This window comes from Acanthopagrus latus, chromosome 5, assembly GCF_904848185.1.
Source record: "Acanthopagrus latus isolate v.2019 chromosome 5, fAcaLat1.1, whole genome shotgun sequence".
In the NCBI taxonomy this organism is placed as follows: Eukaryota; Metazoa; Chordata; class Actinopteri; order Spariformes; family Sparidae; genus Acanthopagrus; species Acanthopagrus latus.
The window spans coordinates 8,457,359-8,484,522 of NC_051043.1; the positions used below are offsets into that span (position 1 = coordinate 8,457,359).

Sequence of the window (27,164 nt, forward strand, 5' to 3'; positions counted from 1 at the left end):
GTTCATATCTGACACGCAACACTTCTACAAATCTGTTCGGCTTTTTACTCCGGGGGAATTAAATGATCTCATGCCTCTCTGGGTTTATTTTGAGATGATGTGAGTTGGTGTTTGTCTACAGAGCGTATGAAGAGTGTAAGCAGAGCTGCAAATCCACTTAATCAGTGAATCGACAGGAGAGTAATCAGCAACTGTTTTTATTATCGATTAACCGTGAAAAGAGCCGCGTTATGCTTATTTTAAGTTCATCATTTTAGGCGTATGTGCTGTTTTAGCTTCTGTTTCTCTAAGGCCCGCCCCCGGACTACCTGGTAGTTGATAGGTCAGCTCACACACGCCTGAGACAGCGCCGCTCACCATGTCTCCATTCGGCACCTCTGCTGGGAATAGGCTTCAATCGTGGTGAAGTGTAATGTCAAGAAAGTGCAGAATTAAGGAATAGCAGTCTCTTCAGGAGCAGTGTTTTCTGTGGGAGAGAGGAGCGTCCCTTGGTGCAGATTTATTTGGCTTCTTAACTTTTGAGAAATTTTATGCACAAAAACCTGTTAAAGCACAGTAGGCCTCCTTTTCAGTAATTTTTCATGTGAAATTGGCAGAAAAATCTGTTTTCAGCCTCTCAAATATGGAGATATCCTGCTCTTCTCAATTTTATATCATATTGAACCGAACAACTTTGGGCTTTGAATGGAAAAAAACAAGGCATTTAAAGACACGGCCTTGAACTTTGGGAAACTGAGAAGGATACTTTACACTATTTTCTGACATGTTACAGATTTACTAATCAAGAGAATAATTGTCAGATTAATTGAAAATTAGTTGCAGTTTTTCCTGGAGGCATTCTGATAAGCGAGATGAAAAGTGGCACACATTCTTATTCATGTATGTATTTATTTGTTCTTCGGGTTCAGGTGAGGGCTAGATAAGGAGTGGAAGGGGAAAGACTATTCTTTACATACGCTTTATGGAGAAAGACAAACACAAAGAGGATAAAAAGGGTCTGAGCAGGCATTTGCTGAACCATCACCTTTATCCTTATCCCACCCTGAACTCCTATTACTTTCCCCTGTTTGTTCTCTGTGTTATTTATTTATCAGGGTAAAGACTTCCTTTCCTTTCACAACAGCAACAATCACTGCTTCCTTAACTCTGTAATCTGTCCTCAGCTGGTTCTCATACAAGATTAATTTGTGTCTCTGCCTTTGTTGCCAATGCTAATGATCCTTTTTCAGAGACTGGGTCTCTCCTCCGGCTCTGTGTGTTAGGACTCTCTCAATGCCACCGTGGAGCCAGTCTGTGGCATTTCAATGAAGCAGGCTACCTCAGTGTGAAAGCACCCCATTTTCACTGTGCCAAGGGATATCATGGTTGGTTGTTTGTGTGTGTGTGTGTGTGTGTGTGTGTGTGTGTGTGTGTGTGTGTGTGTGTGTGTGTGTGTGTGTGTGTGTGTGTGTGTGTGTGTGTGTGTGTGTGTGTTCATTCTTGCCAACATTTGAGTCTCTTACGTAAATGCGTGCTTGTAAAGGTGGCTTGCCTGGAATTTCTGTCGGTCAATGACATGTTATCAGAGAATGAGCAGGTAGAAAAATGACTCCTTGGTTGGACTGAACCCAAAGGGAGTATGATTTTGTTTTGCACACTCCCATGGGTCATGAAAACGTGTATCCTGTGGAGAAAAGATACAGGTTAGCACTCTCCTTACATGCTCCAGGGCTAAACGCTTGCATTAGGCCACATTCACAGCAATGAACTGTGTATATTTCACCCTGTTAAAGGTGCAGTTTTAGTCCAAAAAATTCAAAAATTAGAATTAAGATTCCAATACTATAATGTTGTGTCCAAGATGTCTATGTATTGTGTTGTAGAGATATCTATTGAAGTTAGCATGCTAACCAGCTAGCCCGTTCAGTACAGTTAGCAGCAGTCAACAGTTACTCTGGTGATGTGCTGCCAACTATTTGTTTGGAGGATGAATTTGGCAGGTGTGTTTGGTGTTCAAGGGTCACTTTCAGAATCCTTTGATTGGAGTGAAAAAATCACCATTACCAAATAAATAATACTCTTTTTCCATTTCCACGGGGTGAGTTTGCTCTTCTGTTTTTTTTTTTTCCTTGCGTGTCACATTCATCATCACAAATGCGGCAGAAAACATCATGCCTCATCAAAACAAATACATCTTCAGTAGTCTGTCAATAATAGTCTCAATTTGAGACTGGGTTTTTTTTTCAGATTGGATGATGGTAGTTGGTAAGAAGGGAGACATCTCGCTTCTGACTCATCTTTGTTGAGAGTTGCACATGTGCAGTTCTGATCAGGTGGCTGGGCAATAACAGGGCAACGGTGGTTGCTTCTTTAATATCTTTTACTCCAGTCTCTCTTTCAAATTCAGCACCGACAGCACTGGCTCCTTAAGCAGAGATGGATGGCAAAGTATTTCCAAGCCAGCGGCCTAAAAGCCTGATAGTGGGTGTTAGGAGGTTTTTTTGTCCAGTGTGAAGGGTTTATGTGCCTGGAGGCAAATGCCAAGAGCATGATTTTGTGTGGCTAAACGACTGCTATTATTACTTTAGAAACTGCAGATTAAGACTTTGGGGACGTCTGTGGACTGTGTGTTTAATTATGGCAATCAGTCATGTAAATAACAGATTAAAACGTGCCAGGCATCCGGTGTAGACGTTTTGACATATCATATCCTTCACAGGATATTGTTTTCCTTCAAATATAATTCAACCGACTCAGAATTATCAAGAGAAATCCTGACAGTCTGTCTTGCTCTGTGCCGACTTTGCGTCCTCTCAGGTCCGGTGGTGGTGAATCATTCTGCTGTGTGGGTATCACAAATTGACAGGCTAATATAGTCAGAGGGTGGAGGGAGAATAAGAAACCGAGCGAGCGATTTCACACTCATGCAGCATTTGTCCAGAAATCCATTCTGCAGCCGTCCTGTCGATCCCCTGCCTGATGCTCTCGGTGGGAGCAGAGAAGACATCTGCTTTCTACATCCCTGCTCTCTGATCCACGAGGCCAACAGTGTGTCTCTGCTCTCTGCTCTCTGCTCTCTGCTCCGTCTCCGTCCTCTGTCGGGCTCTGCTGTTTCAGCTGAAGCCACCCAGGCATGCAGTGGGAGCCCGGCCTGGTGCGGTTATTATTATGGAGGTGGGGATGGAATGTCCTGCATTTCACTGCTCCGACTCTGCATTATGTTTAACTCGTGGATGGTCCCCTCTAGCCTGCTGTGGCTACCACCAGCTATGCATGGCCAGGAAGTGGTTAGATGGGTGTGTCATCGCACACACATCCACCCACACACGCGCTCTCTCTCCCAGCCTGCGGGAGTGGATGGCAAGGTCTGGGAGACTTCCATTTGTGTTGAGTAAAAAGCTTTAACAGCTTCGGGCTGCGGTTTGGTTGGTTTTGGTGCTCTGCCCTTCTCCACCCTGTAGATCCACACACTCTCACCAGCACGTATCCAAACTGAACGTGCTGGTGGCTTGAGTGAAAATTTGGATACCATGGGTGTTCCCTTTCTCTCAGCACATGTCACCCACCCTGAGAAGAATGTGTTACCAGCGCTGCAGTAACGCCTATATCTGAAAATTGAAATATTGGTTATGTAATGCAGTGTTTTTGTTTCTATAGAGGGAGAGGAGCTTATCAGAACTTGTTTCAGCCAGACAAATGTTCACATGTATTTTCTTCAGTGTCTGATCTTTCAGGCTTGAGGAATACTCTGCTTTTATCAGTGTAAAAAAGATGCATTGTGGTGTTCTTTCTCCCGAGTCTGAGATATTGTGTAACTGATATGTTTTCTCCAGATGCTCGGATGTATGGTTTATAGCTCACAGAGGCAGACCTCGCACTGTAAGGAGCCTCACGCTCAGCGGCCTCTCGCTGTGGCTTCTGCTTGTGTTTTAATGTGGCCTGGCAGAAAACTGTGGTAAACTAAGCCTGTTTATGTTAGCATATGGTTGCCTCCGCACATACACTGAGGGAGAGAGGTCGTATGGATGTTGCCGGGACGACACTTTTGCCAGCAAAGAGGAAGCACCTCAGACCATGAACCCATTGAGAAAAGTTTTCAAGGAATGCCAAATCTTCCCCCCCTTGAGTCCTCCTCTCAAGGCAGCTCTGTGTACCCAGAGAACAATGGGCCATCACTGCTCCGCAGCCCCAAACCAAGCAATGTTCTGGGGCATGAAATGCTGGGAAAAAAAGGGGGATCGGGGACCAGGAGGGTCTACGCTGTGGATGCATTCTACCAGATATTTTGTGTTGGAGTTGGTAAGACCGGTCCACATGGAGTTCTGTGAAAGAGTTATGATACGAGACTTTTAGACAAATCAGCCAAATGAGTGTGGGACTACCCAGCAGTGCTTAAATCTCTGTAAACTCTAAACTGTGCGTGCACCCTCAGGACTTTCAGGCACGTTGAACACTGTAGGGGTGCAGCGGAGGTGCCAGGGAAAAGTTTACCCCTCTTAAGACCTTTTCCTCTCAAACAAAGCTCGCCCACTGGAGCTTTCTGCTCGGGGGCTTTCTTGGTATGTTGAGGGATATTTTAACTAGCAAATGTTTAACTTCCTTTTTATTACCCCGGCTTTGTGTATACATCACTGTGGAGCACTTTTCCCACTCAGCCTCTGAGTGCTACCGCAAATGAAAAATTGTTTAATCTCGGATTCTTCAAGCTGCGAGTATCATTCTGCCAATGTCCGCTATTGTTCCCATAGTAATGACTGGACTGTTTGCTTAATAAGGCCGCTGAAAGAGGGAACAAAGATTTATTGTTTAAATAAAATTAATAAAGTTTCTTACTTCTCACGCGTGCACAGTTTTTATCTTTCCATGCAACCAGGCAATCTCACCTTGTAGTTTAGTATTTAGCACAATAGTCCTATTGTTGATAGGGAAATTTCAGGCATCAAATGTTATTCACGCAATGCTCTTGCTGTTACACAGTGGTAATCGCTTTCTGTCTCTAATGTGTTCTTTTTCACTGTGAGCCATCTGAACAACAGCTGACAATCCTCAGATACTGCAGACTTGTACACTCTTTGTCGGGCCTCAAAAGCCCAGAGGGTCTCTGTTCTTTCCTGTTTCATATGACCAACACTCACGGACACACAGTGGTCTCACAGTTAGCGGATGTCTTACTGCGCTGACCCTCCACTGGTCCCCTCAACACACAAGGATGGCACTCTCCTTTAGAGCCTCATTTTGTCTCAGTGACAATATGCTAAGACTGGCATCATGATGGTAAAATCTCTTAATTGCATATGAAATATATGGGCCATTAAAGTGGGGCCCGGCAGCCAGAGTTGGCCCACCATAAGGCTTGATGTGGCCCGCTAGATATTTTTATTCTCATTAAGTTAATAAAAAGAGAGTTATAATAGGAATCACTGTTTATGATTTTACTTTTTTTTGTGAGGGTGTTCAATGAAGCCCTGAGATGCAAGTGAAAAGAAATTGAGTAACTTTGAACAATTATCTTGGCAAAGCTTCATAAACCAAACTAACATATAAACACAGGAGAAAAAACAATTCATTAAATGGGTCATCAGAATCAGAATTATTAAGATTAATACATACATTATTACACATTCAATAGTATTAATATGTTTTTATCAACTTATATCCGGTGGCCATAAAAGTAGTATGTATCAATAAATATGTATAAATCTCAATAAAGGAACAAGAAAAGCTTTGTACATTATAAGAAGAAATTCAGGCTTTTATGAACTTTCTTAGGAAGTCTGCAGTGTAAACTGCTAGTGAGGCTCTTTAATGCTCGAAAAGGTCTCGTGATCTATGAAATTCACATCTTTAAGAGACTATTTTGCAATGGATATTATGTTTTTACTCAGTCGTATCCCTTATTTGCTTGTTACAATGTTCTCCGGCCATTCAGCCATCTATTTCCAGCCCGTCATTGCTGTAAAAGGATACAGAGTGGATTGCCTCAGTGTGAGGGCCATAAGTGTTTTTAGATGTAAGTGTTTCAGCCTTGGAATGTGGTTAGCGGCCTGTGTCTCTATGTGGCAACTGGTGTCAGGGTGCAGTTTAACAGCTGAGGGTCTGTTGCTGATGTTGCATGTGAACCCCACCCAGTCACAGCACATATTCTTGTACAATATGGGGACCGAGGACACTCGCGAAGGCGTTAATAGGGAGAGCAAAGACATAACAGACGTGCACATACACACACAGGAAGTGAGTCACACATGCTGCGAGGATCCAGTTCACAGATAGATCTGCATCTTCCTTGTTTTCTGTTGTGAATGAATGCTGCTGTTCTGAGCTCTTCATTAGTCATACACGATGACTGCAGTTTGTCAGCCTCTGTTTCACCCACACGTGCGCACACACACACCCACAGACACACACACACCTTCAGACAGTGACTAAGCAGCTGTCTCTCCTTGAGCAAGGTCCGCTGCATATTCTCAAACACAGACAGGCTTTGTTCACACAGCGTACGTTTGTCCTGAGGGAGGCTGTCACTGGCAGTGACTCGGTTAACAGACACATAGGGAGATAGATGGAGGTGGCGTAATCACTGGATACTATCCCAATCCCCCAGATGGGGAAACTTCCTCCATGCATCATCAAACCTGTCTCATTCACTTGCTACCTCTGCTAGTCAGGCGGATAACGCTTCTGAAACTGAGTAACCCAGAAATGGTTTCCAGTCAAGTCTCCTCTTGTCCCCCTATTGTTTTTTTTACTGTGTATTACTGGAGAATGTTGCAATGGAAGGATTTGGAATCGGTCCAAAACTATCCTAGCATTTTGAATGGGCCTTGAAAGGGTTATAAAACAAACAAGATTAGGGCTCAAATGATCTGAAACGATGTGTTGTGTCTTCCTGAGCGAAGATAATAAAAGTGGTTAACATTAAAGAAACATAGTGCAGGTAAATCCTCAGCTCTCCCTGCTCTCTGCCTCTGTTTTCTTTTATGTCTTTCCACTGTTTCATTCTCCCCAATCCATCAAACTGAACATCTCCCTTCCCCAGGAGAGCCACATTATGTGGGCCACACCACTTCTTTGAGGCTCAGGTCCCCTGATATAGCAGGCAAATTGGTACTTTTTGTCATGTACTGTAGGGCTAACCCACTTTCCTGATCCAGATTACACAGAGGAAGTCTTTTTTTGTTTCCTCTAGGCAGCTATAGAAGATTACTGTGGGTTTTACATCCCTTTATCTTTCAATCTATTTTTTCGCCTTTTGTGTAAACACCCCACCAGAGACGTTAACCATAACCTATTGAGCCCGGCGCTAACAGACTGTAAAACAGAACCTGACTGTCTCATGCCAAAGGTATCTTCTTCCTGTGAACACAAGACCCCCACTGGGCTCTGCTCTGTTAAACATTGACAAAAAGACACTAGGACACACAAACACACACACACACAGATTCCGATGTGTGGTTTCACTTACAGTCCAGGACACTTGTTGTCAGCCCCTTTGACTTATCACAGAGGGCTTAGAAACACGAGAGGCTTTGTCCCGATGTGGAAAAATGCCATTCTCTAACAAACGTGCGTTGCTTCGGGAAGTTGTTGTGGTGACATTTGTTTAACTTTGTGCGTGATTTTCTCTGGAAACATCAAAATAAAGGAGGCACTTTTGTTTCTGTTTCACCCCCCCATTCTAACATTGATTAAAAAAACACAAAATGGATAACAACAGTGACCTGCAGTTGAAAATGGCTTGTCTGATTATCAGGACAGTCTGCTTTGCTCTGATAAGCCTTTCAGGGTTTTTTGTGGTTATTTTACATTTTGATGATTAAGATTTATATTTTTACTGCAAATGGATATCGGTTCCAAATATAAGTATATGTCTCCCTGGTTACTTACTATTACTATCCACGTTGGCCCTGTTCTCACTCCCCATGCGTCGAATACTGCAGTGGCCCTACACTTCAAAGTTCAGCTAGCATCACTTATTGTTGTGACTTTCTGTCTGGAGTCCAGGGTTCCTATCTATTTTTTCTGACCATGAATTAAGAGCGATTTGTTTTTGATTAATGTTACGCAAATGACGTAACTGATGTCACGTACGTTTGTTAGGCTCATTATCATAACCAAATCATTTTTTTCCTAATCATAACCATATAGTTATTCTTTGCACAACTCCAACCAAGCAGTTTATTTTGCCTAAACCTAACTAAGCGACCGTTCAACAACATTAATAACATTTATGTCACAATATGTCATGAACTGTTCTCAGCACGCATTATTTTGAAAGTGTGACCAGACGTCGTGTATTACTTATTGTTGTTAGCTTGATCGCAGAGCCCCTAACTTGAAAGCATATCTGGACGTGGCAGATAATGTATTAGACATGACTTGACACTGGAGCCCTTCACCTGCAAAACTGATTCCAGAAGGCGTGGACAGACCATCACAGTTTGAAGCTTAAGGCCACCGACCAAACTGCTGAATATGACGCGTTGAGAATGAGAATGTGTCGGGGAAAAAAAACATGTCGGCCAATTCCCCTGTTGAAAACATTAGTAACACTTTACAGTAAGGTCGCGTGGACCCAGATAGGCAGTGAAAGTCACTTTGCACTCTGTGTGAATCCGTTACAACACACACAGTATCCTCCGCTTTTAGCCTGTGACTTCACCAGGGACAAGTCATTAACCTTCAATTCCACACGGTCATTACGGCTGAAGAATATGGGGCATGTCTATGTCAACCCACTTTGCTGCATGCTCCCTGTTCGCCGCTCTCTCTATTCCAGGCTGTTCGCTCATTTTTTTTTTCCCTGGACAAAGAGGCTTTTTATCCCGTGCTGCTATACATCACATAACTACCTGATGTTATTGTGAAATAGATGGAGTCAGGGCCCCTCTTTCATACAGAGGAACGCACTGTGAAAGGAATCGATACCCAGGAATGTTCAGAGGTGTGTGTGTGTGCGTGGGCAGGTGCACTGTGCATGTCTGCTCCTGCACTGATTTGGACTATTGTTTTCATTTTGTGCAATCTCGCCGACCTCCAGTGTGATGAGTTCAAGTTACCTACATGCGTGCTGTGAACTGTGTGTGATAACCAGCGGTTGGGGGTGTTTAATTGATGGATGTAGGCACTGTACTGCAGTCATGTCCTTATACTGTATAAAAAGAATATTTGTGCCAAATGCAGTCTAAATTCAAAACTATATCCTAGATAAAAGGAGATTTTTGCAGCGCAGCCAGGCCTGGCGATTAGTATGTGTGTCTGCATGTGTGTGTGTGTGCGGAGAGAAGACGGGGCAAAAGGGCACAACCACCAATGATGTTGCTCTGTGTTTTGATGATGGCGAGCAGGTGTTTGACTTTATGAGAGCAGATGGGTCTATTATGCATGTCTGCCTTCCCCGCGTGCTGCAGTAGTGTACTAGTCCCTGCCAGCATGCCCGTGTTTTAATGTGTTTGTTTACTGGGCCCAGTGGCAGACGGTGCGGTGTCAGATCTTGTTGTATAGTTGTGTTGTTCCTGCTCTCTCAGCAATTATTTTTTATCTTCTCTGTTGCTAGTTTCCCCTTATTGCCTACCTCAAGAAAAAAAGAGTAGAAATTAGCTCGTCTAGATGTTTAGTCGGGTGGATTTGGACATCTAATCACCTCTAAGGTGTGAATAATACGGTTGACTGTGAAAGATTGAGGCTTGACGGAATGAAGCGCGATGAAGAAGGGCCTAAATGATGAGGATCGGCAATCCTGTTACCAAAAACGGTCATAATAGGTGGATAAGGGTGCCAGTTAGCACCATTTATCAGCATTAAGTCCAGTGTGATCACAGCAAAATAGATAAATCGTGTGTCCAAATTAGATAATGCATCAGTTGAAAAAGATGCAGACTGTTTTACTATATGCTTGTCCGGCAGTACATTATTGACCGCTATCAGCCTTTTGACAAAAATCAGATGATCTGTTGTGTCAGATCAGTTTTGTGCTGGAAAACTCGTGTCATCCTTGCCATCAATTTCTAAAGCTATGTAATGACTTGTAATGACTTTGTATCGTTCAGTAGATATAGAGGTGTATAAAGGGCTTTAGAATTAGTTGCTTTTCAAAAATAAAACAATGCAAAAGAAGGTTATATTAAAGGTTATTTCATTAATGTGCATAATGGAATTTGTTCCCTTTCAAAGGAAATTAAATGAATGGCTTTAAAACAGCCCAGTTAATTCCTCATAAGGAACATTCATTTGTCGCCCCGGCACAAAGGGGGCAATGAATACGTAAAATAAAATAACAACAAAAATCATCATTTTCAGCTAATGGCTTCTGACAGCAACATCAAAATTTCAGAATCTGGGCATCCTTACAACACAAAATAGACTTTTATAGACGTTTATAAAGGAGTTCAATGGTGATGTGTCAGAAACATTCCTCATAGGTGGGTCAGGTTGAATGCTAGTTAGCACCATTCTTCTGCATCAAGAGAGGTCTGGCAGTCCGATGTGATAGCAGCATTAAACAAATCACCAGGGTCCAAATTAGTTAATGCATCAGTTTAAAAAGATATAAAATACATTTAAGGTGCTTCATTGGTTGCAGTCCCAAAAATCAGACTATTTACTGCACTGACATGAGAAAACGAGTAGCATTGAATATGTGTTTCATGCAGTAGAACTTCTGAATCTTCTGATCTGAAGCACCTTTTTGTAGTGGAGTCTGCAGTTCTTGTTGTGTATATGTATTTCACCTTGACATACAATATATTACAGTTTGAAAGATTATTAAATTAATCATATAAACCTGAAATGCACTACTGTTGGCAACTATTATTATAATGGCTTGTTTAAGTAATTTATTAAGCCAAATATTTGCTCTTTTAACTTCTTAAAAGCTGCTTTTCTACTGTTGGTGGGACAAAATGAGAAATTTGAAGACGGCCCCTGGAGCTGTGGGAAATCCCTCTTCCTGTTCGCTGACATTTAATTGACTAAATGACTCATTCATTGACTTGACCACGTAATCAGCCTCATCACTATACAGTTCGTGGGTTGTATTATGCACACCGTATGCAACCTATCTTTTGCTTTCAGATACTGTGAGTGAAGTATGAGTACTGTATGGCTATATAGACGACTCAGCTCTCAGTGGGGGAGATTCCCCAGAGTTGTGACTAGCGGGCCGGATGAGAAAACCAGCTGACTAAGGGATGCTTGTGGCTGAAGATTTGTGTGATGTCATTTTCACCTAAGTAGTAAACAAAACAAAAAAAAGTGTCTTCGAAAGCAAGACAGCTAAGATAACACCCATGAAAATGTTACTGAATATCACTGCAATGCCAAATCCATGGCAAAAAGAGATGAAATGACCAGATTGGTTCACACATACAGACATTATTCAGTCTTCTCTCCCCTCACTCCAGCCGACCAGAAATCAGTAACCTTTAAATAAATCAGTTTGAGATGTGGTCTCCCTCACGCCTTCTCTGCAGATGTTCGGATTCTTATATTCTTTCTGCAGATGTGTACATTTGTGGCTTCTGTTTTCGATTTTCCCCAGACAGACTTTTACTACAAACAGCAGCCTTCTTGGTGTGAGCGCTGCTAAAATTATTTATTATGGTCTGGCAGAAGTGACATCACGGCAAATAAAAATGCGGGGCTGAGTTTTTATTTATTGGAACAATGAGATTTGATGTGCCCGTCTCTGTCTCTGTCTCCGTCTTTCCCCTCACTGCTCAACCCTCGTGTCTGCGGAGCTCATCGTTGTCATGTCTGGTTTTACTTAAAGCTGCTACAGGGGGCTTTCATGTTTGTGTTGACTCCGGTGACCCCTGTGGACAGAAGTGGTAAGACTACAACAGGCTTGCAAACATCTTGGTCTGGCCGGTGCTTGCATTTGTTTTTGACAGTGAGTGGATGATAGACACAACCTGTACCTCCTGCAAGGAAATCACATTTTCACTTGTGTCCATTTGTTGGTTGGTTGGTTTGTCAGTAGGATTATACAAAAACTGCTGAACTGATTTCCGTGAAAACTTGAATGGAGGATGGGTCTCGGCCCAGAATAGTTCCCAATAACTCTCGGTGCATATCCAGGTAAACGGACAGATCCAGAATGTTTTTCTTGCTTTCAATATCATCGTGAGATATGATGTTCTTTTAACTTTTGGTAATCTCTATGGGCATATTACATGGATCTTGGTGAAAATAATCAGGAGTATTGAGGTGGCTGATATCTATGAGAGAGTACAGTTTGATGCTAAGCCTTGGTCTAGTGTGCAGTAGTAGTTTAAAATTTAGAGCGATGCAGTGCTATCGAGCTTGTTATTGAATTACACAACTGGGTGTTGGCAGATCCATGCGCTCTGCAGGGTGCCGTTCTAGTTAAGGTGCATGGTGATGAGATAATGTGTCCATTTTGGGGGTACGCAGGATTGATAACCATGACATGATGAGGTTGAAAAAAAGTTAACTTTGTGTTGTTAATGTATTAATTGTATCCGACCTGGTGACGGCTGTTAAGAATTACATAACATATAATAACTGTGAAGAAACGGCCTCATTTTTCTCACTCACAGTCCTGTTGACTTACGTTGCTCATACAGAGGCATCAGTATTAAATTGATGCTTGTGTTTCACATGGTGAAATCATCACATCATGCTGCATTGCTGCTGCCGCTCTGCAGAGGGCGCCATTGCTCCATTTCAGACTCCGCAGCAGCAGCAGCAGCAGCAGCAGCAGCAGCAGCAGCCAGGACACACCTTCCTGTCTGTTATTCACCTTTGTTTTACAGCTTTGACATTCACTTTATTTTCACCTCACTGATAGTTATTAAAGAAAAGCCCCCACGTTTTTAAATACTAAATGAATTCCCTCAGTGTACATACCCTCTTAAATCCAGACATATCCCGCTCTGGTATTGCACAGCCGGCACCCTTGAGGGTAGAAATCGATGGAGATGAATTGCCTAACGAGTAAGTTTCTCTTTCACTGAGCTGCCTGCTTCTTCAGAGTGATGAGACGCTGCAGTCTCCTGTGACTGGCTGCGGAAGCGTTCCTGAAAGTCAGCAGTAATTTGGGGAAGCAGCCGGGATGCTGTGCTCACACATGCTGCTCCACCGTCTCTCTGGGTACATGTTTGTCTGTGTATGACTAAGATCTGGAGTCCTGTTTTTCTTCATGGGTAACAGTTGAGTAATAGGAGGGCCCTTTTAAACCAGGTGCTTACGAGAGTCCATGTTCTGTCATCGTTGTGTGTTTTTTTTGTGTGTGTGTGTGTGTGTGTGTGTGTGTGTGTGTGTGTGTGTGTGTGTGTGAGGAGGCAGGCTACTCCCCCCCAGCTTTCCTAAGCTCATCCACGGACTGTGACGCATACATCCATTTCCTTAATATGTGATTTCAAGTTGAAATAAAAAAATGAAAAAAAGAACACCAGCTGCATGATTTATGGGTTCATGTCCAACACTTCATTTGCGACATTACTCATGTTCGGATCACAGATTCAGAGTAGAAGCTCCTCTAAAGCATAACATCCCCTCTGTTTAATCTTAAAGTACAAGTTAGACCAGTCAGACATTACAGGCTGAAACTGATACACCTAATAACAAGGTAGACCGTCGATGAGATTTACAATGTCATTACTCCGTCTCTGTGTCTGAGTTATGGCTGCGTGGCTGTCAGCGCAGAGGTTTTTCATGCTCTATAACTGAGAACTGACCTCCAGGGGGATTTCTCTCATGATACGTCTGGTTTCACAGCCCATCACACGCCTCTGTCGTCGAGTGGAACAGATGTGACCCGGTGCCTGCCGTGACACAGGCATGTAATTGAAGTCCTGTGATATTCAACACAGTTGCTGATTTTTTTTTTTTTTTAGCTGACTGAATTGTAAGTGCCCGTGTCCCTGTGCGTCCCCACAGAAGGTTTAATTTGATCTTTCTGTCACAAAAATGTTAGACCTCTGTGAAAGTCCCTTTATTTCCTGACACACACATTTTATTTGGTGCACTCAGGTTTTCAGTTTTCATTGTGCGACTATTAATCGGTCGATGGAACTTTTTTTTTTCGCTCACTGTCCTTGTTAATGAAACTGCCCGAAAGTGTAAAAACATGTTGTACACTGAGAAACAGGTCTGTAATAACCTCTGCCTTATTTTCACTCCTGTGTCCTCTGGCTGCAGCGTCAGGGAGGATGTTTGCTTCGCAGCCAATAATCAAACCGACAAACCCTAATCAGCTGCATTCGGCTTATATTTCGAGATACTTCTGCCACAGTTTAACTTTGCATGTCTGTGCGCAATGTTCGTATGGTTCACAGGGTGTTTGTTTATTCCTGGGTGTGTATTTGTGCATGTAAGTGTAGGTTTTGTCTGTATACGTAGGCCTCAGCTGGATGACTGGGAGTCGTGGTGTGGGTGGGGTTCAGTTTTCAGATTGGGTGTAGATGACAGTAAGGCCTCTTTGTTGTGGTTTGGGGCCCGGCCGGCCTGGGGCCCTCTCCTGTCTCCCTGCCCTGTTCTGATGCCACACCGCGTGTCAGACTAAAAGCAGCTTTGAACCTTTTCAGCGAAGACTCTGCAGCTGTGGAGATAAAAGGCTGCGGTGCAATCTGAGGTGATAAGATGCCGCTGATTAGACGCTGAAAATGGCATTTGTGTGATAATCATCAGTGTGTTTGTTTTGTTTCAGTCTACAGAGTACCATATGGATCTCCATAGGGTGATTTTTTTGTCCTTTGTTGACTGCCTGCCTGCCTGAATACCAGCCATACTGATTTATCACAAATAAGTTTTTTCGCAGCTTTTCCCTTTAGACGTACTGGTAACAACATTCAATTCAACACGTTAATTGACGAGATCTGTAAAAGCAGCATCATCCCTAAAAAGACTTCTGAAACCTGAAGGCAATCATGCAGATATCAAACAACCCCCACACGTCTGAAGACACACTGACTTGGATGACAAAATGAAGGCAAACAGTTATTTCTAAAATTTTTCGATGCAAATGTCGAGAAATATGGAGAATGCAATCAGAGCCAACAGACGCACAGTTTCCTGTGCAATGAATTACCGCTGCCAAATATTTTACTAACTTCTCAGCTGGATGAAGCGAGAACACTGCCTCTAAACTTTGGCATTGAAAGTCAAGTTTGGCTTTGAAAGGAAAAAAACCTGATCTGAAAAAGGAGACACTGGCATTGAAACACTTTGCTATGCTGCCACTCAAAAAAGTCAAACAGCATTTAAAAAATATTCTTTTCAGTGCCAGTGCAACTTTTTTTCTCCCAATTCAGCATGTGATCCAATGTCAATGTTTTCTTTTTACACCTCAAGTTTAGTGTCGAAATTAAGTCACAATTTTAGCTGCATACACTCACTATGTAGAGGCCGTCTGACAGAGGGGTCCCACCAGCCGCAACGCCCAACAACAGCTTTATGTTCTTATCCATGAGTACTCAGCAGTCATTGCTACATTATTATACTATGCTCACTTATATTATCCTTTTATACTCAAGTACTGCCAGAGTTGGGAGAGAGAAGAGATAACGCTGCCAGTGATGCAAACCAGCCCCTCGGTTGCGCCGAGCTCGGGCAGGTTTAAGAAGAAAACAACAGAAGTGAGACGTAACGTTTGCGCATTCAGCAGCATTTACCTTTTTCTCTACCACGTGTCACAAATACTAACAGCTCTGAGGGGACACAACTCTTCTGCGCTCTCTGCTGAGAGGTCTCTTAAATCAGGTTGTTCCAGCCGTGCGGGGCTCAGTGGTCGATGACTGTCGGCCACCAGTGATGGACGAGGGCGTCGTCAGTCTGCCCAACCGTCGCCCCACTAAGACTGCTTCTGTGTAGTTCCCAAAACAGGAGCACACACACTGTCACAGCTGACATAATCTGGCGGAAGTGTTGGCTTGATTACAACCTGTTCCATCATCTGAAAGTGTGTTTTTCCTACCCTGTTGTATTACTAGATTGCTGCAAGCACTCTGAGGAGGAGGTGGAGCCTAACCGATATATTGGTTGACCAGTGTTATTGGCCGATATTGGCTTATCGCAGATCCGTCAGTATTGGCATTTATTTATTGGCTGTCCGAAATTTTCCCACATGAAAACTTGCACAAGAGGGCATCATGCAGAAAAGGATGCTTGCTTGGGATAACTTATAATTAATTAAATTCCCAGTGAAGGTTACTGTTTCAGTGCACTGATGTCATTTTAGATGATGGCGATTATTGTTAAAACATAAAATGTCCGGTCTCCAATGAATATCCTCGTCACAAGCGTTTGATAACCGCATTTGAGGGATCTTTGCAAGAAGAGCGTGAATATCAGCCACTCAGTACTGGAATTCATTTTACTCATAACATCAGAGCTTGATTGCCAGTCGGGTTCTATAATTATGTTATGAAAGCTGACAGAAAATGCGCATCAGCCTATTACAGTGAAGTGTAGAGTCGATATGTCTCAACAACCTTTTTTCGTTCCCGTCTACCTGTTATAATGTCGTAACTTTAATTTGCTAAAGCCATAAATATTTCTTGCAATAAATACCCTTTTCTTTCCCTCCATGGCAAAAACAATGGAACACTTAGGGACGCATCTATATAGCTGTAGATCGGTATCAGCCGATGTTCAGCCTGTTGACAGCCTCTGCAAATAAGATGACTTTCACCGAAAGCAGTATCAATGTTTATCTGTCGCGTCGCATCAGTTTTTGTGCTGGCTCATGACCTCGCTGATTGTAATCGCTGAAAAAACTGAGATGAGTGGGCATTTGTATGGCAGGCTGAAAAGACTTTTAAAGAGGGGACTTTTCAAAAAGAAAAACAACCTTGTTCATGGCATCGAATTTGTGCTCTGTGATGAGGGCTGAATGACTTTAAGACAGACCAGTTTTTATGATGAAGACTAATTTGTTTCCCTGGCACAGACGGAGGAATAGATAACAGCAAAATTAAATCAACAACCACAAAAAAAAAAAAAACTTCAACGTCAGCTATCGACAGTCAGCGGCACCACTGCTTTACAAATGACTCCAGACGGTTTCCTCCAGCTGATTAGGTATACGGACAGGAAGTTTTCCATATTCCTCCACGCTTCCGCTCAGAAACACGAAATGCACCGGCTATTGTCCTGAAAGCAGTCCAGCCCCCCTCAGAGCCTCTTACGCAAGTGTCAGTGTGAGCGCGTGTGTTTTGGGGAATGTTCCAATCGTTTTGTGGAACAAGTGATTCCTGTCAGTGTTCTGGTTACCTAATCCTCCGTGTTTTGATCGCACCTCACAGTTAGTGCCGGAATAGCTGATGGTGTAATAGATTGGTTTCAGTCCTCCCTCATGGCGTCCAATTAGCACATCTGGCCCCTCTACAGTCAGTCTGAGCCTTTAGTCACAAGCTGGTAATCCACAACCCATCAAAAGGTAATCAGCGTTTTAAACGTTGTGAAATCCCAGTCAGGCCTGAAGCTGTCAGGCCTCTCTACTAACCGCTAATCTACTCTCTCTGAATACCTGATTTTTGCCTCGAACTCGGTGGCTCCGGGCCAAGAAGCAGCGATGCTCTGTGTTTGAGCTAGTCGCCCGGCAGCCTGCCTGCCTGCCTGCCTGCCTGCCTGCCAGCATGCCCTGTCATTGAGATAATAGCTGTTTTCTGTCTGTTTTTTGTTCAACCTCTAGGCTTTTGTCATAAGGTGTCGGTCTTTGTGTTTTACTGCAGGGAGATTTACCTGCGGCGTGTTCTGCCTCAAGGAGCTGCTGCCGGTGTAAACCAAAGAGTAGACCAAATGGATTAAGTGGCATTGGAATAGCAACGTGTTGTCCTGTGTTCAGTCTTTGTAAAAAACATCCACATCCTTGAATGAAAAAGTGAGTCCAGCTGTGGGGAGAAACCTGCAGCGCTTCACTGAAGGACTTGAGCCTGTTTTAACTCAGATAAATGTTTGAGTTCTTGTTAAGTGAATATTTTTCCAGTTCAGCAGCATGCCAAGATCGACTTTCAGAGGGGATTGACTGGATATGAATCGGTGAACTGTGAATCGAGCGCACTCGCACAGGAGCCCCGGTCCCTGTGTGCGTTCACCTCAGCTATTTCTCTTTCCACCTCAGGAACAATAAATCTCTTCTCTTACGGTGTGTATGTCGGTGTCTGCCACAGATTAGCCGGGTGATTTAAACTCTCGAGGGTGGAGGCTTTTCTTGGGGAAATGACCCTGGCTTGCTACTGGCACCCCTGGCTCCTCTCCTCCTCTCCTCTGAGGTGAAAAGGGCTCCTTACAGCTCCTTTGTTTTCACTGTCTGCCTTCGTGAAAGGCTTTACAGAGCGAGTGTGCTCTCGGGGTGATGGAGGGCCAGATGGGCATGTGTGTGGAGAGGGGTGGTGCCAAAAGTCAAGTCAGAGTGTCATACATCAAAGCAATCATCCCAATACTTTTGTAAAATTGTGATAAAGTAACCGAAAGTCATACTTGAAGGTCACTCATGCAAATAATGCTATAGTAAAAGTCTTTAAAAAGAAAGAAAACATAGTCACGCAGTGTACCCACTTGATGGGAGAACGCTCAGCCAAAAGCACATCACAACAATTTCTACCGAAAGAAAACACAATTCCAACACCAAGCAAGTAAAGCAAAAACGGTGCATGCCCACAAAGCAGGTGCTATAGCAATCCTGGTAATTCAGGCTAACACAAAAAAAATCAATATAAAAGCTGAGCCACTCCAGATTGAAGGCCAGTAGTAGTAGTAAGTATGTATGTATTTCAATGGAATGAAAACTTTCAGTGAAATGTAAGAAGAAAAGAACCACATTTAACTGTCTGGTACCATGAGAATTCTTAAACAGCATTATCGGTGCCAAAATGTGCAAAAGTGGCACATTTGGAGATGCCGCCTAAATATGCCTCAGCTAAAATCTCTCTCACTTTGCTCTGCTACAGTTAATTAGCAGAGATCCTGACAGAGGGAATGTTCAGGTGTTGTGCTGTGGTTTTCCAGAGGTTGCACCTGCATCATTCCAAAGGGTTCTTCACTCAAAACATGCAAAATGTTGTTGGGAGGAAATTAAATATTTGATTTAGGATCCTTTCCAACTTCATTTTACTCTGACCCGGTGAGGTCCACACTGAGGCCTCCAAGTCTCCAGCAGTCTCTCAAATACCACCTTTATTTTGGTACAAAGATTTTCCACACAGACCTTGCAGTAGTTTGATTTTGCTGAGGCCAGCTCTTAACAGGTTAAATGCACTCAAGTATGAAAAGTACAAGTGAAGCAGTACATATTTATATGTATAATATTTACTGCTCTAGGTTGACTGATTGTCAGTTTGGCCAGTCACCAGATCCAATATCCGGCTTTTGAATCAGTCTTTCTTTTGTCTGATTGCTAATCATGTGTGATAGTGTTGTAATGATGTGTTGCTTTGGCTCTGATGCACCATGTAATCTACAAAGTAACTAGCAACTACAGTTATCAAATAGCTGTTGAGCAGTAAAGGTCAAATAATTGCCTCCAAACTGTAGTGGAGTGAAAGTATGGAGTATCCCCTGTTTTAACCACGAGACTGTATGTTTTAATTAATGCGCCTCAGTGAGCGGTGCGCACTGTGACGCCTTCTTCCTGTGTGAGTGGTCAGCTTGCACGCCACAAAGGAGGACACACACATTACACACAGCACACACGTGCTCTCTCTCTCTCTCTGACACACACTCACACACACACACTCACACACACACATCTGTATCTGGTCCCGGATTAAGGCGCTGAAGAGGAAAACAGGATGAATGCTCTCTGCTCCTGCTTGTCGTGTATGTTCTGAGCAGCGAGGGCAGACCGGCTGTGGGAGACTTTTCCCACAGGACAGGAGCGGAACCGTCAGCACGGTTGTATGGCTGAGAGTCACATGGAGTAAACTCTGGAGTTCTCTGACCGGCGAACAGCTGGGCTGATGGGAGAGGAGACTTGTCCTCGCCCTGGCGCACGACTTTGTGACCTATTTCTTCCTTCTAAAACAACTCGCCCTCGCATTTTCGGACTACATAACTTTTTTCCAACGGTGAATGTGAAGTTGACGCGTCTTTTGGGAGCCGACGCTTTTCTTTCGCTGGATGTGCCAGGAGAGACTCGCATTAATATTTAAAAGGTTCACTGATAAAAGATTGAAACGATCCGTGGCACTGGGGATCTGTGCTATGAAATATGCATCTGAATTTGCCAAACGCGTGTGACCCTGTGACCTACTAAAATACTGCCTTCTTCAAAATATCTGATTTTTCTTAAACCGACATCTGGATGACTCTTGTTTTTTAATTTGTAAAACAAAGAAAGAAAAAAAACACAAACGTGACTGTGTAATGATATAATTACACTAATGTAACACTTCTAGACTGATTGAGAATCGCTTTGGTGTTAATTTTCGCTCCGCCAGCTGACACGGTTCTAACTCCTCCATTTATTATCGCGACAGTAAAAAGAACAAAGCTCCCCACCCGTCTACGCTTGTGTGGTGGCGTGGTATTCGCTATTTGTTTGTTTAAAGGGGCGTGGGGGCGTCTACAGTAATCTCGCCTTCTCCTTTCCCTCTTTTCTTCTTCCTTAAAAAAAAAAAAAAAAAAAAAAAAAGTTCATTACCATCACCAGAGTCGCGTCGGAGGGGTTAATTTCAGCGCGGAGTTGGGGAGCGTCAGGGCGCGCACAGTGGGCTAGTTGTGTCGATCACTCCCGCAGAGGCGATGCCCTTTTGTGGAGAGGTCTCTTGTCACACAGAGGACAGACGGCATTCACAATCGGGACACGGGGACACAAAGAGAAGAACTGATTTTTAAAGGGCTCCATTCTTTGCCGCGCCGCCGCTGGGTGTTGACTGTGGGTGTCTTGAGAGGATCTTTGTTGCCCGGAGAAAAGTAGAGAAGAAGAATACGCGCCGTGGACTGGCTGGGGGGATTTCTTTTTTTAATTTATTTATTTTTTTATGGGCAGGGTTACTACAGTGCAGCCGGCGCTGTCATCCACACCACCTCTGTCGGTTTCTCCCGGAGCGACTGGTCCTGTTTTTGGATGAGGAGCGCAACTTTTACGCAATGCTTTACGCGCTGGTTGTAGCAGGACGCTGTCAGAATGAACTTTCTCTCCCGGGTACCTGCGGGGTAGCTGTGTGAGACGGAGCCAAGAGGTCGTTTGTGGATATTTTCTGCTCGGGAGGATGCCAGTTGATAAGTTCACAAACATGGAGGAGAAACTGTGGATACTGGAGGACCTGAATATGATGTACATCCGCCAGATTGCTCTCAGTTTACAGGTAAAAAGTTGACTTCCAGTCGACCATCACTTGTCTCGGATCCCCTGCACTCGTGTTTGTTGCTCTTTTTGCACTGCCCACACCAGTTTTCACACAGTCTCAAAATTGTTTGGTGTGTGTGGATGTGAGAAGCGGTCATGTCTCACACTGTTCTACTTTCCCTTTTCTTTGATTGATACAAGCTCTCCTTTCAGACGTGTCTGCCAGCCCAGAGCACAGTGCATCGCTGTGCCAGTCTGCAGCTGTGCCTCGGCTTGTTCTGAAGTTTACAGAAGGGGTTTGTTGAGGAATCTTTTCTACGTGACAAACAACCCTGGTGTGGTCTTCCCTCTTTTTTTTTACAGACGGCACAGCTCTCACTGACAGCAAACAGAAAACAACACCGCATGCCATCCGTCTCTCCCTCTCCCCGTCTCCCCCTTCCAACTGGGGTTCAGGCACAGTCCACAGCTGCTCATATGGGCCTCATGAGTCCCTGTGGGAATGCGTGCATGTGTGTTTGTGTGTGCAGGCTCATATTGTGCTCCATACGTCTGTCATTAAGGCAGTATCCAACCAGTCTCTTGTGCGAGTCTCCGCAATCTCTGCTCCTCAGACACTTCAGGAAAGTGCGTGTTTTCGTTTTGTAACACTTCAAAGGAAGAGGAGACACATGGCCGTTGGACATCTCACAGGGATTTCAAAGGGAAATTCTAATAGACTTTGTTTTCTGGCCCCATAATCTAAAAAGATATTGTCTGTCTGTGCTGCAGCTGTTCCGAGGTGTTAAAGGCAGACTGTCTCCGTCTCAGTGTGTCAACTGAAATCCAGCCCAGAAAGCTTTTAGCTGTGTGACACACGCTGTAAGAGAGGTGATATCACCCACTGGTGCGTTGTACCTGTTAGCAGCCTGGCATCGCTTTTATGTGTGAGTCGTCTGTGAGTTTATCGATACCTGCGCCAAGTGCCACAGAGCGCGCCAGGTGCCTGGCTTTTTATTGCCTGTGTGACATGCAGCCATGAAGCAACACACAGTCCTGCAGCCTTCAGCTTGTGTGAGTCTCCTCTCTGGTTTCCTAAATGTTGGGCTTTTTTGTTTTGGTTTTTTAAACCTTAGAGCCACGCCTCCTCCGGAGTAAAAGGGATTTTCCTGGCGCTTTTATAGCGCCTGTAGCCTGGAATGTGCTGTCGCACAAACCAGATATCACGAGTTCCTTTCACCACCGACTTGATCGTGGGCACTAATGTGATTATTAGCTCCTGTCACAGAGCCTCCTTTGAAGAAGAAACTTGTTTACAGCCCGGGCATGGTCTGGAAAGTGTTGTGTGAATATCGAATTTAGAGCATTATGGTGGAATGTAGAAAACATACAGGCATCTCTGTGTGCAGGTCCCTGCATATTTCAGCATTTTGTCTCCTCAATTCCAGTTTTATTTCTCTAAATTGAATTGCCATGCTGAGGAATGTATCATAACAAGATGATGAGCTCTTATTTAGCCCTGTGAGAAAACTCTCTTGTCACTTCCCCTCCATCACAGGGAGTTCAGAGGTCAGGGCCGGCTGCAGAGAGGCATTACTCTGCAATAACCCAGCGAGGGTTTCAGCTCGCGGCGTACAAAATGTGCTCGTCTTCAGCTCGCAAGTCTTTTTGCTGGTAAACACTCGCTTGTTTGCTCACATGCTCGCTCGCTCGCTCACTCGGGCCCTCCCTCCGCTCATGTCTCCTCTGCCTGGGTGGGTTTATGAGACAGGGATTCTTTGTATGGCGCTCAGCTGCACGGCCCACAGTCCAACTGTAATTTCAGCGAGCCTTGGATATTTTCTGCGCCGGAGTTTTTCATAAATTGTCCTCTTTGGTCATCAGGAGTTGCAGTTATTACACCGTAAACCCTTTTTCTCCTTCTTTGTTTTTCCCTGAGGCAACGTGAAAAGCCCCTGCGAGCCACTCCCAACTCATGCACACACACGTATGTACAACATATACAAAAGCACACCTTGGGGGTTTTTTTTGTTTTTTGTTTTTTGTTTTACTGTTTTTCTACACTGGTCATCTCAGAAGACAAGAAAATGTTAAATAGTGGGAGGCTCATGCACCTCCTGAGGCCTAGCATTCCTCAGGCAAGCATAATTGCTGTGTCAGGAGGGGAGAGGGAGCAGCCATTGTGTTATTTTCGAGCTCAGTAGGAAGTAACTTCTCTGCTCTTCAGGTTTTAACAAGTCTGTTGTAATAGGAAAGTCTGCATTCTTGGCTCCCAATGCGCTGTTTTCTTACGTCTTTCCCCCCTCTGTTACGAGGCCCGCAAGACAGTCGATGAAGTGCTTTCTTTCTTCGCACATATGCAAAGTTTAGAGGCATTTTTACCCACAGACGACAGAGGAGAGGTGGCTGATGGGAAACGGGAAATGGTCTTGTGTAATTGCCGTTTCCCAGCGGGAGCGACATCATGATGTCGCTGAACTCACTGCCATTCATATAGCACACAAACAACACTTCCTGTCCCCACAGACCCGGATACACATGGATGTTTTTGTGTTTGCTTTTCAGCCTGGTTCACACTCTTCACCTGCTCAGGCTCTCTCCCACTGTCCTGTTGATAGCCACAGAGCACCGTAGATGGACACTTTCTCCCCGGTCTAATTTTAGCCCGCAGACTGGCCTTGAATAAATGCGCCGTGGCTTTGCCAGAGTTAAATGTGGACGTTTGATAAAAGGGTTTCTGAGGTCGTTCATTTTTGCCCAAGTTACAAAAGCTGGATTTGTCTGGTGCATTTCATTCTGTAAGTCAGTCATTGTGTGTGACTGTACAATACTTTCTCTATGTGAGATTGCGTTTGCGTTGACCTCACTGGCTCAGAAGGGTTGAAGCCTGGGACATTTCACTGCCACGGCTCTGGCTGCCGCTGATCATACCAGTGATATCATCTCATCTGTTGAAAGACCGAAGAGCAGCCCGATAACCTGAATAAATCTTAGCTAAGTTTCTGCAAAATAGCCTTTTTCGGAAGCCTGTAAATGTTTGCAGGTCTCCTCTGCTGATGCCACCAAATTGGCTTCTTTAAAGATATCCACTGGCGTGACTCAGACTGCCATCGCTGGTTTGACAGCCTTGTTGGCATAATAACGCCACCTCTGTCCCCTCCCCCTCCTGATGTCAAAGTCAGCTAAAAGCATTATTGATTGCATTTAAGATAGTGTTAACAATTTGAAGCATTCACAAGTTTTCAGTCCTGTTTAGATTTTAATTTACCATCCGTCAGCCCCTCCTGAAATGCTTTTTTCGAGTCCCCCCCACCCCCAGGCTGTCATTCTTGTAATCAGGCTGACAAATTACAACTTTCATTTCACTCTTTATCAACAAGTTCTATAAAAAAAAAAAAAGAAAGGAACAATTGATTGCTCTTGGAAAATGGGAAAAAGAGCACTTAATATACCAGAGGCAATCCAGCCACATATCAGACGATGTATCAGACGAGGAAGGAAATACTCAAATGGAAAATAGATGATCGGTTTTGGTTGTTTTTGTGAAGCCCTGACAAAGACCAAGTTGAAACATTTTTGGCTTTTATAATGACAGGTCTTTTAATAATTTAGCCAAAACAAATGAATTGATTAATCTCTTGTCGTTAGCAGTGCTGGCTCAGGCAAGTGTACGCTGACCAATCAGAGCAGACCGGGTATTCTTAAAGAGACAGGAGCAAAACCAGAACATTTCAGACGGAGGGGGAATACAGTGCTGCAGCACTGGACAGGCTGTCAAATCTGATGTGAGCCTGAGCATTAAAGCATGTCAACATATTCTAGTAATAACCCAAAATAAAATGATCAACCTGAAAATGAGCATTACAGTGTCTCATTGCTGCAGTTTGTTATATTTGGACTGCCTGGATTGCCTCTGGTCCCTGAAGTCCTATAGAAATCCTTCAGAACAACATTGACCCTAACATGTTGCAGCCACGGATGCTCAACCCTTGACCCTTGTTGACAAGGGTGAGCTCGCTGGGGGTCAGGTGGGAGTTTTTGGCTGCCTCACGCTGGACTCTTGTTTGACCTCTCACACGCTCCCGAACTCTAAACTTAGCTGCGGTCATGCCTCGGATATTTATGCAGATTCTAGACACCACAGGGCAGGCCTTAAATATCCACTGGCTGGTATTCATGCAGCCCCTCTTCATTTGATCTCAGATTGCCTCGGCCAATTGATGGAGCGGGGATTATCAGAAGCCAGGCTGTCCCATCCGATCGGTGCACTGTCTGTTTCTGTTTGTATCAGCGAAGCCGTTTACGCAGACATAGCTTTTCTGTATGATTGTGTTTGTTTTGTTATGTGGCCATTTCTGTTTTGTATATAAGCCCTGGTAACAAGTGCAGTATCAGCCCTGGTAACGGATAGTTGGATTCCTCAAACCGAATGCCTTCTAAATGTAGGAGGTCCTGGAGGGCAAAGGCCAAATTGACAGCAGTTAATCCCTGCCTGCTTGCCGGCCTTTGGGACAGTAAACCAGTATCTCTTTGCACACTCTGGCTGGAATGATGAATCACACTGCACACAATGAATTTCTAGTTAAAAAAAAAGTATAAGGTTAATCTTATTTATACTTGGACAGCCAGACAGTGCAGTGTAAGATTTAGTTTAGATATCCTTGCCTTTCTCAGTTATTTTCTACTGTTATCACCTTATAAATTGTCCAATCTGAATTTAGTGCCCGTCTTGCTCCTGTGATAAATCCATCCTTTCGGCTTTGTCGGCAGTATCAATATATCCTTCCCCCGAGAAGCAGTCAGCAGTTGAAATCTCTGTGTGTGTGTGTGTGTGTGTGTGTGTGTGTGTGTGTGTGTGTGTGTGTGTGTGTGTGTGTGTGTGTGTGTGTTAGTTCAGCTGTGAGCTTGTTTAGGTAGCCTAAGTTACGCCAGACCTGCTTGCTCCAGTGAAAGGTGCGGTAAAGCTAACAGCTCTCGCTCTCTTGTGATACAGGATACACACTCGTATCTGAGCCAAAGCACATTCCTCCACAACGGCCCGCTTCATCGTACACCGCTCCCCGCTGAGCTCCTCTGTGTGCTGCCGAGAGAGTGTGTGCGTGTGTGTGTGTGAGTGAGTAAATATTTGCAAAGAGTAATAAGCCAATACTGTAAAGCTATACAATCAAGCCAAGTGCTTTGATTTAATTAGGGACATTAAGTTTATCACCCTGGATTTCAATGTGAATGTGAGTTTTTACAGTTTGCTTTGAATTGGATGGAAGAGTTTCCCGACTGTAGTGCAGCGGCCCAAAATGAATGGAAACAGCCATCCACTTGTTAGTGTTATGTACATGGGTTTTAGTCTGTTTGCTGTGTGTGTCTGCGTTGTGTGTTTGTGTAAGTGTGTCTTTGGCATCTCCGCCATGGATAGTTTCAGTGTGTTCCAGTTCTTCCAGTGCTGTATGCCAAAAGCAGGCACGGTGTGTGTGTGTGTGTGTGCGGTAGAGGAGAAAGGGAGCTTTGTATCACATCACACACACACCGGTCCTCTCCTTCTTGGAGCTCCTCGCCCTCATCCATCTCTTCCAAGCCTTCCTCTCCTCCTGCTGGCCTCGAGACTCCAATCCATCTGGCTCCCCACCGCACCTCTCCACACCGCAACTCTGCCCCCCTAACCCCTCTGGACCTCACCGCAGCGCTGTACCCCCCTTGTACCTCAGTCCCCACCCCAGGCCATCGCCCATGCAGCGGTTAGAAGGAGCCGCGCAGGTCTGAATAGGCGCTCTGTGCGAGCAGGAACCGGTTAGATGCCGCGGCCCGGGCCAGCTTCCTTTGAAAAACAGCAGGCGCGAGCCAGGGGAGTGAGAAGGACAAAACACCGAGCCAAGGCGAGAGGTGCTGTTATTGGAACATCGACCCGACTCCCTGCACCTTCCCGGCCTGTTCCTCTTTGTCGTTCACTCCCCTTTCTGCG

The 27,164-nt window shown here is 44.3% G+C and overlaps 1 protein-coding gene across 3 annotated transcripts in view; it reads left to right on the forward strand.

Annotated features, from left to right (window-relative positions):
• The window catches only part of rtkn (rhotekin), a 68,350-nt gene that overhangs the window by 3,405 nt on the left and 37,781 nt on the right, over positions 1-27,164 (forward strand). Inside the window, exon 1 of one of the 3 annotated variants that reach the window (XM_037099355.1) lies at positions 19,705-21,248. The exons of the other annotated variants lie outside the window; for them this stretch is intronic. Within the exon in view, the coding sequence (XP_036955250.1) occupies positions 21,153-21,248 (96 nt within the window). The 5' untranslated portion in view covers positions 19,705-21,152. Of the gene's footprint in view, positions 1-19,704; positions 21,249-27,164 lie in introns of those variants that run through there. 3 annotated transcript variants of the gene reach the window in all.